General features: G+C 38.1%; 1 protein-coding gene across 1 annotated transcript in view; it reads left to right on the top strand.

Moving 5' to 3' along the window:
- Positions 1-14268, top strand: part of OSBPL6 (oxysterol binding protein like 6) — a 96551-nt gene that overhangs the window by 38839 nt on the left and 43444 nt on the right. Inside the window, exons 3-10 of the mRNA XM_063318129.1 lie at positions 1719-1814; positions 4449-4571; positions 10308-10361; positions 11101-11214; positions 11315-11485; positions 11843-11975; positions 12927-13030; positions 13600-13686. Of these exons, the coding sequence (XP_063174199.1) occupies positions 1719-1814; positions 4449-4571; positions 10308-10361; positions 11101-11214; positions 11315-11485; positions 11843-11975; positions 12927-13030; positions 13600-13686 (882 nt within the window). The remainder of the gene's footprint in view (positions 1-1718; positions 1815-4448; positions 4572-10307; positions 10362-11100; positions 11215-11314; positions 11486-11842; positions 11976-12926; positions 13031-13599; positions 13687-14268) is intronic.

The following is a 14268-nucleotide window of genomic DNA, read 5'->3' as shown; positions in this document are numbered from 1 at the left end:
TGGAACTGCTTAGAAAAAGGCATAATATTGTCTCTTTGTTAGTCCCAGACTCCATTCTGGTTGCTGCATTTTGAACTGGCTGTGCAGTTCCTAAACTATGTACACATTGCTGTAGTCTGGTCTGGAAATTATGAACGGGAACAATGTTTTGATGTCACTCACTTTGTACTATACAGCTGGTAAAAGTGTTCTTGGCCATAGTTTCAGCCTACACTACCAGGGTGAGACCAGGGAATCCAAGACTACTCTCAAACTGTACATCTGTGATTTCTGAGGCAACATAACTCCATCCAGAACATAAGAAACAATCAGATCCACCAGAACATGGTATATCAGAATGAACACTTCCATTTGCTTGATTGTTTCCATTTTCTTATCCCTTGTCCAGCCCATTCCTGCCTGAAGACATATATTAAGAGAGATAGCATCATTATCTTAAAACAAGGGCATGAAGAAATAGATTTATGTGTCTTCAGCATACTGACAAATATTTCTGTATCAAAAATATAAATAAGCCAGTTGGGTTGTGCCCAGTGGTGCCATTCAGCAGGCAGAAGCTGATTCACTGATGTAATTGCTAGAATCCTACAGCTGGAAGAACCCATATAGTCCAATGAGCCCAACTCACTGTTCGTGCAAACATCCAAATTAAAGCATTCCCAGTAGATTGCTGTCAACCCTCCCCTAGATCACGACCAAATTTCTGGTAAATTGGTTCCTCTATTGTGCATTTGTGTAATTGTTTCTTCAAGAGGTTTTAACTAAACATGACTTGCCCTATGCAAATATCAAGCACCCAGAGAAGATTATCTCAACTTTCTGCCCTTTTAAAACCTCCATTTTCTATAAATGATGTTTTGATAGGTAACAGGTGAATCTCCTTAAAAGAAAGCACTTTCAAAAAGAACATTGCAAGACAGAAATTCAAATCAGTGTTCTTTCAAACATATATATCAAGAATAAATTTATTCTGGGTAATAATTCTGTGCTTGACAGATTTAATTCAACTCAAGGCATGATCAAACTCATGTCGCAAACATAGAGTTTGACTTAGTTTGATCTAATTAATTTCCATATACAGTGTGGAATTATTACAGTGTATAAAGTGAATGCACTCAGATATTTCAACAAGTTCTTGCATAAAGTATCCATCCATTAAGTCTAATGGACCTGCTTTGCTATGGGTGGCATCTGCCATCATAATTACAGCTACCACATCTGGGAACAAAAATCCAGGCAACCAACAGATGTGGGAAAGAATCAGAATTTTCACTTTCTATAAATAGAGTACACATATAATCTCCTATTGTACTTTAGACAAACAGCTGTGGATTTCAGCCACTTTTTCTCAACTCCTAATTTGGAAGGGAGGAAAAAAAAGTTAATTATGACACCGTAAGTTGGAAAAAAAAGGCTGTGGAATGTTAAGGTATTAAATGAAATAACACACAGTACTTAAAGTTGTAAAATACCTTGTCAATTTTGTTTATTTATTAGAATAAATGTATATTTTGCCTTTCCATCTGAATCAGCTTGGGTAACAACAATATCTCATAGGACACTTCTGTGGTGTAATATTAAAATATTTTGAAATTATAAGGGTTGATGATAGCTGTTTTGTGTATTTCTAAGAACTACCCCAAAGAGTCTTACTTTTGTGTGAGAACTAGGTATTTTCTATGACAAACATTTATTCCATTCTTTTCTTTGTGCTTTAGGGTGGCCATGTGTTCGAGCGAAATGCTTCTTCTGGAAGCACAGACTTGATTATTGGGAAACAGTTGTTAGAGAATGAACCAGTCACTGTATCTAAAGTAAGTAAAGTCTTGGTTCCTGCATCAGTAACTGGTTGCAGAACATATGTAATAGTTGGACATGTTGAATAAGGCTGTGCAAATCATTTGATTGCAGCAATGCTGTAAGACAAATGCCACTCCTCAAGCATTGAGGTGATGGCATTGAAGTCTGCTTTGTCGGCTTTTCTAGGTAATCTGCATTTCTACAAAAATAGTGATGCTGGGATTAATAATAAAAGAGAATGGTTCAGATTATACCTAAAAAGTACATGCATCTTTAAAAATATTAGAAGAGCTTGAAAAAACATACTTTCTGGATTGCATTCCATGCATATAAATAGTTGCATATTTTTTGGATTTTTTTTCCAAGTAATTCAACGACTTTTATTCAAAATGGAGCTTGCACATGCCTTCCGGACAGGTGATGATAATGGACAGTTTTAATTTTGCCAATTCACATCCTTTTCATCCTGCCCATCTTTCCCACCTTGAATCATCACTGCTGAGTTTCATATCTCTAGAGGTCTAACAGAAGTTGCTCAGCCTAATACTGAAAATGTGAATCTTTGGAAAAAATTGTAAAAACAGAATCCTACAGCTTCTTAAAATGTGTTTCTCATTTACATTATCAGGAAGAAATTTTGGATTAGGCAACAGGGCCTTTTAAAATTATATGCTTATTCCAGCAATTGAAAAAAATATTAAATAAAAATGTCTATAACTGCTGTCAAGCATAGCATGAAAACACATTATTCATGGTCTTGGGAAAGCAGTACTGTGCATCTGTTGTCATAAATTCTGGCTCTGGAAAGAACAAATGACTGCTATCAATGCATTTTCTTCCTGACAAAAGAACAACGGCAAATTACATGAAATGAAGCAACCACAACAAGAAGGCATACAAGTAGTCCTCGAGTTATGAAACTAATTGGGACTGGAATTTCTGTCGCTAAGTGATGTGGTCGTAAAGTGCCACATCATGTGACCACATCGCTTAGTAATGGCAATCCCGGCAGTCCCCGTTGCTGCCACTAACTGAATCCCATTGGTCATTAGGCGAGGACCCACCCTGATCCAAGCCATTCTCGGCTTGGTCCTTCCCACCCTAAGTAAGGTAATGGACTGCCTCCTTTACCTCCTCTTCAACTCCCGCCACCTGCCTATCTCCCCACATCTCTGCCCTTTTGGCCGCCCTGCACAGTGTCACTTGGCTGCAGTGGCGGCAGTGCTGGGGCTGAAGTAGAGGCCCGGGGCCTTCAGCAGTGTCAGCCTGTCGCCCCTGCCCCTGGGCCTTTACTTCAGCCCCAGCGCCGCCGCAGAATGCCGCCTCAAGTTCCACACCATGGCCAGTCACCCCAGTGCCACAGTGCAAGGCCCCAGCTGCCCCGCTGCCCTGTGCTCCACAGGCCTTTCTGCGTCCAGCTGACCTTTGCCATCTTCCTCCCAGTGCTATCAAGGTACGCCCAGCCTTGCCTTATACGAGGCAGCTGCTGTCATCTCCAGGCCTTCTTCCCAAAGCCATTCATGCCATTCCCCAAATTGTGTGCACCATTCTTGCAATGCTTCGGAAAGCGTTTAGAAAGCTTGTGAGGCCTTCCCAAGCATTGCAAGAAGGCTGTGCCCGCCATTCTCCAAATCGTGCACACTGTTTTCATGATGCTTTGGAAAGCCGTTCAGTTTGGAGAATGGTGTGCACGATTTGGAGAACAGTGTATGCAATTTGGAGAATGGTGCGTATGGCCTTGGGAAGAAGGCCTGGCATGGCCAGCAGCTGCCTCATGTAGGGCCAGACTGGGTGCACCTCATCAGCATCAGGAGGAAGACAGCAAAGGTCAGCTGGGTGCAGCAGGGCCTGCAGAGTGCAGGGCGGCAGGGGTGGCTGGGATTTTGTGCTGTGGTGGCTGGCTGTGGCTTAGGGCTTGAGGTGGCACTCCGTGGCAGTAGTTGCAGTGGGGCTGAAGTAGAGGCTTGGAAGCTGTGGTGGCTGAAGGCCCCGGGCCTCTACCTCAGCCCCAATTGCCGCTGCTGCTGCCAAGGAGTGCTACTGTGCAGAGAGGCCAAAAGGGCAGAGATGAGGGAGAGATAGGTGGGTGGAGGGAGTTGAAGTACACCTGCAGTCATGACTGTGGGTGGGCTGGTAAGTGCCTGAATTGATCACATGACTGTGGGGGCGCTGCAACAGCTGTAAAGTTGGGGACCAGGTGTAAGTACCATTCATTCAGCACCACCGAAACTTTGAACAGTTGCTGAACTAATGATAATTAAGTGAGGACTACCTGTAATTAATCTATGTAATTTACATGGCATAATTAGTTTATATTGGTAATTATTGTTGTATTCTACATACTGGGAGAAAGTTATGACTTAATAGTCAGATATTACTCCTTCTTTGAATAGTCAGCTCTTTAATTCATCTTCGTTAAGAGATTTTCATTTTTATTGTATGAGATTTTGAAAACAATTTTGTATACAAATACTGCAAAATACGTAATGAGAAACCTTTTGCTGAAGGCTGAATTCAGCATAACGCAGTCCTTTAATGTAGCTCTACAGTACATCAGCAATGCCAAAACAACTTGAATAATAGGAACCATAATACTGAAATTTTGATTGTTTGGTATTGTTCCCTCCCCGTCTCTCCCCTTTATTCAGGAGCCAGACAACTGGGAAATTATAGAAGGCTTGAAAATTGGTCAGACTAATGTTCAGAAGCCAGACAAACATGAAGGATTCATGCTAAAGAAAAGGAAATGGCCTTTAAAAGGTTGGCACAAGGTAAAATACCTGTAAAACATGTTAGATGCCATTACTTTCAATTATAAGACAAAATTCATCATGCACTGTAGCAAACTGAACCCTCTTCAGACGCTGACTAACAGTCATTGAACCATGCCTGCCTCTTGAGTTCCTGACTTTGAATTGAATGGCAGTCTGAAGGAGAGTTTCACTTTTTTCGTTTCTTTGTTTTGCACTCATGTAACATGTTGAATTCTATCAGCATTCAAGTGAACGTGATTAAGCCTTCTTCATTTCCTTGCAGGGCTAGAAACAAGCATGTGTTCATATGCCCCTTACAGAAGTTTAACTGCCTCAACATACATATGTATGCTTCAGATATAAATAAATATGTATAAATATGTACTGCATACTTCAAATATAGATACACACGCCTAGGGAGAGGGAGAGAAAATGGACTGCGCAGTATAAATTATATTCTCATATGAAATTTAAAGTATACAGTATGTGACTCAGAGTAAAATATACTGTATTTCTCTGTGGCACAGAAAACACCAAATGCAATGGCTAAATTGGCTTGTTTGAGCAGAGAAAAGACGATACCTGTATTTATTGGTGACTGGAAACCCCTCATGGACTTTTTGTGTAAAAAAGAAAAAAAATGAACTTGTGATTTATGGTGTTGATGGTTAGACAGGATAGAGTATAGAAAGAAGAGAGTCATGATGTAAACTTAGAAAGAGAGGTTAAAATATAATTCAAGTCAGGGCTCTGGCTGTGTGCTTAGGATTGTTGTCATGTTGGAAAAATACTAACTGCTGGGAAGATCAGAAGCTACTTCTTTATATCTTTTTTATATCTTCTTTTTTCTACTTTTCTTTTTTCTTTTTACCTTCCTCTTACTTTTTCTTTTTTGCACTTTTAGCTTTTTCTTTTATTTCTCCCATTTTTTTTCTCCTTTCTTGTTCTCCTTTAGTTTGTGTTAGTTCTTTTTATTGTAGTTAAAACTCTCAATAAAAAGCATAGATGATAGATACAGATATAAGAAGATACCAAATGGTAGTTTGATTATTGTGAAAGTAATTGTTCCAACTCCATTAACTCCTGAAAGAGTCCCTCTTTTGGGGGAGATGTGCGGTAATTCAATCTGAATGAATGAATGAATGAATGAATAAATGAATAAATAAATAAATAAATAAAGCCTTTGCCAAAAGACAATCAGTTATGGAATGAATGATACAGGAACCTTTGAGTATGATATATGGAACTGGGTACATTTTTGCTGTTCAACAAAGTAAAAGTTTCTCTGAGATTGGAGAAGCATTTGACTGATATGGTTCATATAAAAAGTGAATCAGTTTGGCATGAGGCCTCTGTATCTTTTAATTCTGGTCCTGAATGCAAAGGTTTGCAGGAAATCAGGTTCTCTTCATTTAAGGGGTTCTGCCGAGTAAAGTTGCTTAAGATCACAGCTTTCAGAAACCTAATTCTGGTCAAGCTTTCAGATGCAGTAGTTCAGTAGAGTTCTTTGAACTGCCTCATGTAGCCTTGATTTAATTCTGCCCAATAAAGCAGAATCACTTTCAGAAATTCAAAAAGGCCCCTTACAAGCTTCAAGTACAAGCTGCAAGATCTTGCTGCTTTTGTCAGAATGACAAAAGCAGTATTGCACCTGAAGCTCTGCTCTTTTGGGACATCTGTGTTACATCACAATGCATGTAGACAAGGGCAGGGCTTGCATCAAATGCTGCAGTGCTGCTTGTGTCAGTCTGATCTTATAATGGTAATTGGGAATGACCTTGGGAGACAGAAGGAAGAGCTGCAGACTAGACAACCATCATGCAAAAGGTATCTCAGCCCACAGAAGAAAAAGGAGTGTGGGAAGCATCTCAGAAGGGACCCTCCCTGGTTTTCTGGAAAGTAAAAGTAAAGGAGGGGAGAGGTGCTTTCAGACTTGCAAGATTCTGTTACTGTAACCTTACAATAAAGGTAGTGTTAGTTTTGTGCTTCTTGTCTAGACTAGTTTGAAGGGCTGACAGATTGTTCCTTGCTCTGCTCTGGGGACATGACTGCTCCTTATCCAATAGGATTAGAAGAATCCTTATCCAATTCTGCAAATACTGTGTTTGTCCCAGTATGACACCTTACCTCACAAGAGCGAGGCCCTATTCAGCAGTGGCACTATTACTTGAAGATTAAGAAAATAAATACTTCTAGAGCTGGCAATGGATGGCTTGTAGTTTTGGTAGGCTATATTGGAAGGATTTGAGTTACATGCTTTAACAGGAGTTTACTTCTTCTCTTTTGGGATCCAGTGAGCTACTGTACTCATAAATGGCTCAAAGAGTTGAGTGATAGGTTAGTATTGCCATATAGCATAGCTCCAATTCACAAAGCAACTTTAGTTTGTGTATTTATTGATTATGTTCCATAAGGTTGATATGGACTCTTAGCAATCACATAGATAGGTTTTCTCCAGGAAGATCTATCCCCAACTTGGTCCTTTATGTCTTGTAATGGTGCACCCATCATGGCTGTAGTTGAGTCCATCCATCTTGCTGCTGGTCATCCTCTTCTTCTCTTTCCTTCCATGTTTCCCATCATTACAGACTATTCCAGAAAGCTAGGTCTTCACATAATGTGTCTGAAGTATTGTAATTTGAATCTGGTCATTTGTGTCTCAAGTGAGAAATGAGGGCTGATTTGTTTTTTGTTTTCTTGGCTGTCTATGGTATTCTGAGGAGTCTTCTCCAACACCATTGGTCAAAAGTGTTAATACTATTTCTATCCTTCTTCTTATAGGGTAAAAGAATAGGTAATGTGAGTCACAGTAATCATAGTTTGAATAATTCCCTTTAGCAAGATAGTTCTGAATAGTTTATGTAGTACTCCATGTTCCATCTGCTTCATGGACAGCTCAGTAATGCTGTTGTCATGTCAACTGGAAGTCATCCTTCTCTTTGAACCTATTATACAGTTATGGTATAGTGGTTCTAGTTAAGTAAAATAACCTATGAATTTACAACAATTAAGTGAATAAATAGTTTTTAAGAAAAAAACTCAGCACAGAAAATAAATATTTTAACTTATCTAAATAATGGAATTCTTTCTTTTATTAGTTGTTTGATATAATTGTTTGTAGTAACTGCATTTAATGTGTGAATAATTTGTGGTTCTTTTTAATCAAATAAAATGATTAAGGCTGACTTACCTTTTCTTATAGTAATCTTGTTCACTCAAGATTATTTTAACAGGATATATATAGTAAATTGTCTAATTCAGGTGATTAGGATTTAGGGGCCAAAGTATCATGTCCTTTAACAGTTAAAAGCAGCATTCTTGTAATTCTATAATTAGGAATAGAAGAGAGGTGGGGAGAGAAGAGCATAACTGTGTTGCCCATATGCATATACCTGCTTAACAGCCCCACTCATTATTTTCTTTTTTTTAAAGAATTTTATTAATTTTCAAGACAGAGATAAAAGCTATGAAAAAACAAAAAAACTATTAAAAAAGAGAACAGAAACTTAAAAAGGTGTGAAAACAGAAGAGATTTTTTTTCAAAATTACAGGAAAAATGTGACTTCCAACTTTTAACAGCAAGGATATACAAAGATTTTCCATAATCAGTCTCTCACTCTATATTAAACCAAAACCAAATTATTTCTATACATTGTTTCACTTTGGCACATTATAAAAATCGCTAAGTACAGTTACTCCCTCCCCTTATATTAAAATAAAGAAAAAAAAATTCATATAAACCTCCTAAACAACTTCCCCCTCCCCAAAGATAACACTTATTTAATGATTCCCTTCCTACTACTATTCTATACATTTCTGTCTACTATAATAAAAATCAAACTAAAAGGCACATAAATTGTCTGCCATTATACTTGATAAAAGGTAAAGGTTTCCCTTGACGTAAAGTCCAGTCGAATCCGACTCTAGGGGGCGGTGCTCATCTCCATTTCTAAGCCTTGGAGCCGGCGTCGTCATAGACACTTCCGGGTCATGTGGCCAGCATGACGACTCGGAACGCCGTTACCTTCCCGCCGAAGCGGTACCTATTGATCTACTCACATTTGCATGTTTTCGAACTGCTAGGTGAGCAGGAGCTGGGATTAACAACGGGAGTTCACCCCGCCGCGCGGTTTCGAACCGCCGACCTTCCGATCGACAGCTCAGCGGTTTAACCCGCAGCACCACCGCGTCCCTATTATACTTGATAGTACAACAATTTTAATAATCTTAGTCTTAATAAACCCCAAATCATCCAAATAAACATTTTATACCCTAATAATCTTAATCCAAATCCTTAAAGACAAATAACATCAGCCAAACCCTAAAGGCAATCCAGATAAACATTCTTTAACTCTTATCCCACTTCAGAATAAACCAGAGCATTTACATATCCCCACAATCTGCACAGAGCTTTTTTTCTTAGCAAAATCAAACAGCCCAACTGCCCCCCTCAAAAATTCCAACTTCTCTTCAGAAAACCTGCCATACATTCACAGCAGAAGGCAAAACATACATAGTGACCCCTTCTTTTTCATGGCATTCCACCAGAAAGTCAATTTCACATTGCTTGCAGATCTCTTTCTCCCTTAAAATTTTCCAACTCCACTATCCCATCTTCATCCAGCATCTCAATAGATATCCCAATCTCACTCTTAGAAGAAACGTTTCTATCACTGTTGAATTCCTCAATTTCATCCACCACATCCCCAACCAGATGACAAATTTTAGACCTCATATTTTCCACGATGTCCTGAATGTCTTGCATAAAAGCTTGATAGGAGTCAGAAAGAATCTGTTTAAAATCTTGGTGGAAGTCAGAAAAAATCTGTTTAAAATCTTCCATGTCTCACTCAGTAGATTATGGCTCCCCCTAGGAGCTTAACCAGCGAAAGTCAAAGATATGGAAAGGTTCCGGAATGTATTTACACAAGCGAAAGTGAAATGTGCAGACAATTCCCAAGGGAAAGTGAAAACAGAAAGCTGAAAGTTCAAATCTGCTGATTCAACATTTAGGAAAATGCTAATATCTTCAAATTTAGTACAAAGATAATAACAGGAAGACAATTGTTTACTCTCAGTCCTCCTTTATATTTGGAAGGAAAATGAAGTCCAAAACTTAAAAAAGATTTTTTAAAAAAATAATCCCAAAAATAACAATAAACACCAAGAGAGCCAGCTACAGTGCAGCTTGGAAAGTGATGACATCCCCGCCTCCCTGCTAGCTCTTACCAGTCGAACGTGAAACGCTGTTTGTGATCTTCTGGCTGCAAGCAGCCATCTGGAGGGCAGATGGAGTGATTCCAGGTGTTTTCCTTTATCTGGAGAACACTCCTGGGCTTCAGGAAAACCTGCCTGAGCCCCCCAAAAATTGCTGTGTTGTCAGCTCTGCCCGCTAAACTTGTGGGCACAGCTGTTCAGTCTGCCATATCCACACTGGAAGTCCAGTCCCACTCATTATTTTCTCTTTTGTTGGAAAAAAAGGCTTGTGATGGAAGTAGGAGGGTTTGAGTAGATGAGGACAAAGATCAAAACTGAAGTGTAGAAACAGATATACATGTGTGCGTGTGCGTGCGCGCACCCACCCACCCACCCAAATGTGTACTTCTGCTTTTTATTGCAAATTCTTGGCTGCTTGTAATTGCTATTGCTACCAAAGGGAACACGTTTGTTACTGCATGCAATGTGCTTATGTCTTCATTAATAGTTTTATATATTGCTACTGTATTGTGATCTCCTACATTTTTTTTTCTGCAGCGCTTTTTTGTTCTGGATAATGGAATGTTGAAATATTCAAAGTCACCAATTGATGTAAGTAACCCTGGGGCTTTTAAAAAAGTTGAGTGTTACATGTTATTTGAATGCTTAGTACCAGTAGAGATATAGACATCCCTGTACTGTAGAGAAAAGGTGCAAATCCTGCCATCCATTTCTGCTCTTTTTCCATCTTCCTTCTTTTATCCAGCATAACTTCAGATCTTTAGAGATGTAGTATTTGTATATGAATGGTGCATGCTGCCAGAGTTATATTAGACATTTTTTATCATCATAGCTTTCACTGCTGCAAAGGTGAACCAGTGTTAATCTGAGTTTGGTTCTTTAGCTGCCACAGAAATGTCACCCTAATTAAATGCGTAATTTTTGCCTATATCTATATGTAGATTACTTGAATCATAGCCTCAGGCTTGTTTTTCATTCTCGTATTTAAACATCTGTCATTTGTTTTGTTTTTCTTCTTAAAGTAGTTTTGTATAGAATTATTCCACATCCTTTCATTCATTTCAGCCTATCAAATGTGTGTGTGTGTGTGTGTGTGTGTGTGTGTGTGTGAAAAAGAGCAGTGCACTCCTTACATAATAACCCCTTCCTGGTAAGCAGCACATGATAACTTCTCCCCAACTTTTCCCCACTTTTGCTATTTTATTTACCCTTGCGCTATAGCCCAGAAAGCTATCCATCTGTCCATCCATCCTAAAAAGCAATTAAATTGCCATTTTTGCCTTTTATTTCCTCCTCTGTGCATAATGTTTACTTTTGATTTTCTTTTCAGACTCAGAAAGGAAAGGTTCATGGGAGCATAGATGTGGGGTTATCAGTTATGTCGATTAAAAAGAAAGCACGTAGGATAGATCTTGACACCGAGGAGCATATCTACCATTTAAAAGTAAGGAGTATTTCTACTAATTTTTATTTCCATATTATGATGTAAAAGGGCCATCAAATATTATTACTGGATTCCTCACACATGCTGATCTTTTAATTAGGTAAAGTCCCAAGATTCATTTGATGCTTGGGTGTCAAAGTTGCGCCATCACAGATTATATCGTCAGAATGAAATTGTGCGATCACCACGGGATGCCGGTTTCCACATATTTCCTTCAACTTCAACCACTGAATCTTCACCAGCTACTAATGCCACAATGCTGGAAGCTAAGGTATAACATTTGCTTGTTCAGGAAGAATGCCATCCTTCAGTTCATATATAGTTGCTCAGTGATTTACCACATTTCCAAGCCATTCATTTTTCTCCATTAGAAAATGCGTGCAGTTATATATGGGTAGCACTAACGCTGAAAAGAAGAATACACGCAACAAAGGACATCTCCATTTTATCTCATTTGCTGAAATATTTGTTAGTTTAATTTAGTCTAAATGTGTCAGATATATACAGTACGTGGCTCATTTTTTTTCAAGGGAGGAATAACAGTGACCGCTTTAGTTTTTATCACAGGCAATTTTCCTCCCAGTGTTCTCATATGTATATGTGCGTGTGTGGGTATATCTTTCTTTAGGTGTCGCAGAATAATTTCCCCTGGCAACCGCCTATGCCTTGCAGTAGCAGCCTACCTGCAACATGTACTACTGGCCAAAGCAAAGTAGTTGCTTGGTTGCAGGAATCAGAGGAGATGGACAAGTGTGCAGAAGGTCAGCACTTCCTCCTTTCATCTCCTTTCACCTCCATCTATCACATCTACCGACAGAGCTATATGTAGAACGTAGTTTGAAGCTATGATGGAAATGTACTTATTTTATGTTACGTAGCAAAAAATATAGGAATTCTTTCTTGGCTGTACTTAAAATGAAGCTCCCCTCCCCTTTTTGGGGGAAAAATATGTGCAATTCTTCCAAGAACCACAAAAATTCAGATTTTCAGACTTCTTTCCTAAAGTTAGTATTTTTTTTATGTTTAAAAGTACTACCTGACAAATATTTCCAATATAGTATATACCTCTGTAATACAGAGCTGAAAATTCTGTGATTTCTATATATCATAGCTAATAACAACATATTCTGTACTTTCCAGTTAAATGTATCCTTTTTAAACAAAGTCTTGACTGGAAGACTTAATCTTCTAACTCAGCAATGGTAATTACAGGAATTAAAGATAACCCAAAATTGTGACTGAATGAAATTTAAGATGTTCCTATTATTTACTTGTAATACAATTTAAGAAGTCTAGAAGATTGAAAGAATAACCCCCCCTCCCAAACTCTGGGTGTTTCCAGGCAAAAGGGCTTTGTTTAATGGGGTCATTCCACTAGCAGAGAAATCGTTCTGTTCTGCATATGGAATGATTCACCATCGTGATGTCCACCAGTCTGTGCAATGCTCAAGTTGTTTCCAGAAGGTTTGGGGGCATGCAGGAAGAAATTTAACAGCTGTGTGGAGTAGACGAAGGGAGCCTAAAATCTGTTAGCATAATGTGGCATGAAATTTATGGATTTTATTGCATGATGCTTCCTTTATGGAATGTTGGTGGGCAGTGGGGGTTTCAGAGATCATCATTTCAGTCTGTAACTATCTTGTAATATTCTAGCAGATAAAATCTTAATCAAAGTAAGTTTTTGTTGTTCTAAATGTGTTACTTTTTGTCAGATCTTGCACATTGTCAATCAAATCTTGTAAAACTCAGTAAAATTCTTCAGAACTTAGAAATTCTTCAGAGAACTCAGTCAGCACCAAGCTTCACAGATATGCAGGTAAATAAAATTTACTTTAAAAATTAATAAAATAAGGCTTGCATATACTATGTATTTTGTATTTGAAATTTTCTATATGAATGTTCTCTGCTAACAGCCATATCATTATCAATGTATGAACTTCTAGTTAACAGTATGACACAAGAAAGTGCAGAATTATTCATGATCATAGTCAAATTCTCTAATGAGTGTAAACTGAAATACTTTTTCAGCCTAAATTGTATACTTTGTTCTAAATTTAATATTCAGGTTGCTTTTTTGTTCTTGGTTTTTTGTTCTTTTTGTTAAGGACTGTTGTGAAAAGAGAAATGGAACTACCATATTCAGTAAATTTTAGACAGAATTCTCTAGCATAAATGATTGAAGAATTGTGCTGCGGTTCTTGTTTTTGAAACTGTCTTCAGGGGCATGTTTGCTTTATTTGTATCCTACTGTATAGATTAGCAGTTTTATTATGTCTGGCAATCAACTAATGATAGTTTTTTATTACTAAATTTTGCAGTATTGTCCATGTCAGTTTTGTCAGCTTTAACCCAATGCTTTACTGCTTTAATTATTTTATGACATAGGCTAACAGTGTAGATAAGAAAGACAAGCGTGTTACAAGAAGATGGAGAACAAAAAGTGTGAGCAAAGATGCTAAAATACAGCTTCAGGTACTGAGTTTACTATCTTTTCACCATGGTTTTGGATAAGCATTTGTTAAAAACAATAAAACATAAAATCAATCTGAATTTGAAGGACTGGATATTTAATTGTTGATACCTTTTTAAAAATTGAAGATTAAGGTCTGCTGGCCAAATAAAATTATTTATCCTTTCTTAGAGCTCAGACCTACATTGCAGAAATCCAGAGGACCACTGGAAGGTAGCAGATGAATGCAGAAATTTATTTCCATCTAGGGTTGATCTGGTAACCATATCATTTCTCCTATAAAGGCTTTTTAATGAAGAAAAAAGAAAGAGACCCCCAAATAGATTGCAATGCAGTGGTCTATATGAGTCCTTGTGTGTGAACACATTTTGGGAAATCACATTTAATCACTAAGCTTACAGAGCAGTTACATACAGCAGCAGTGTGCAAGGTTTATCTACACAAAACTGATATCGTATCAGAAGTCATTATTGTGTGGATGCCCAAAGTCAAGGTTGTTTGTCCTAGATGCCTTAATGCAGGAAATATATATATATATATATATATATATATATATATAGAGAGAGAGAGAGAGAGAGAGAGAG

This window comes from Candoia aspera, chromosome 1 (genome assembly GCF_035149785.1).
Source record: "Candoia aspera isolate rCanAsp1 chromosome 1, rCanAsp1.hap2, whole genome shotgun sequence".
NCBI classification, from domain to species: domain Eukaryota; kingdom Metazoa; phylum Chordata; class Lepidosauria; order Squamata; family Boidae; genus Candoia; species Candoia aspera.
The sequence above is the reverse complement of the archived record's forward strand: the minus strand, read 5'-3'. Positions and strand labels throughout refer to the sequence as shown.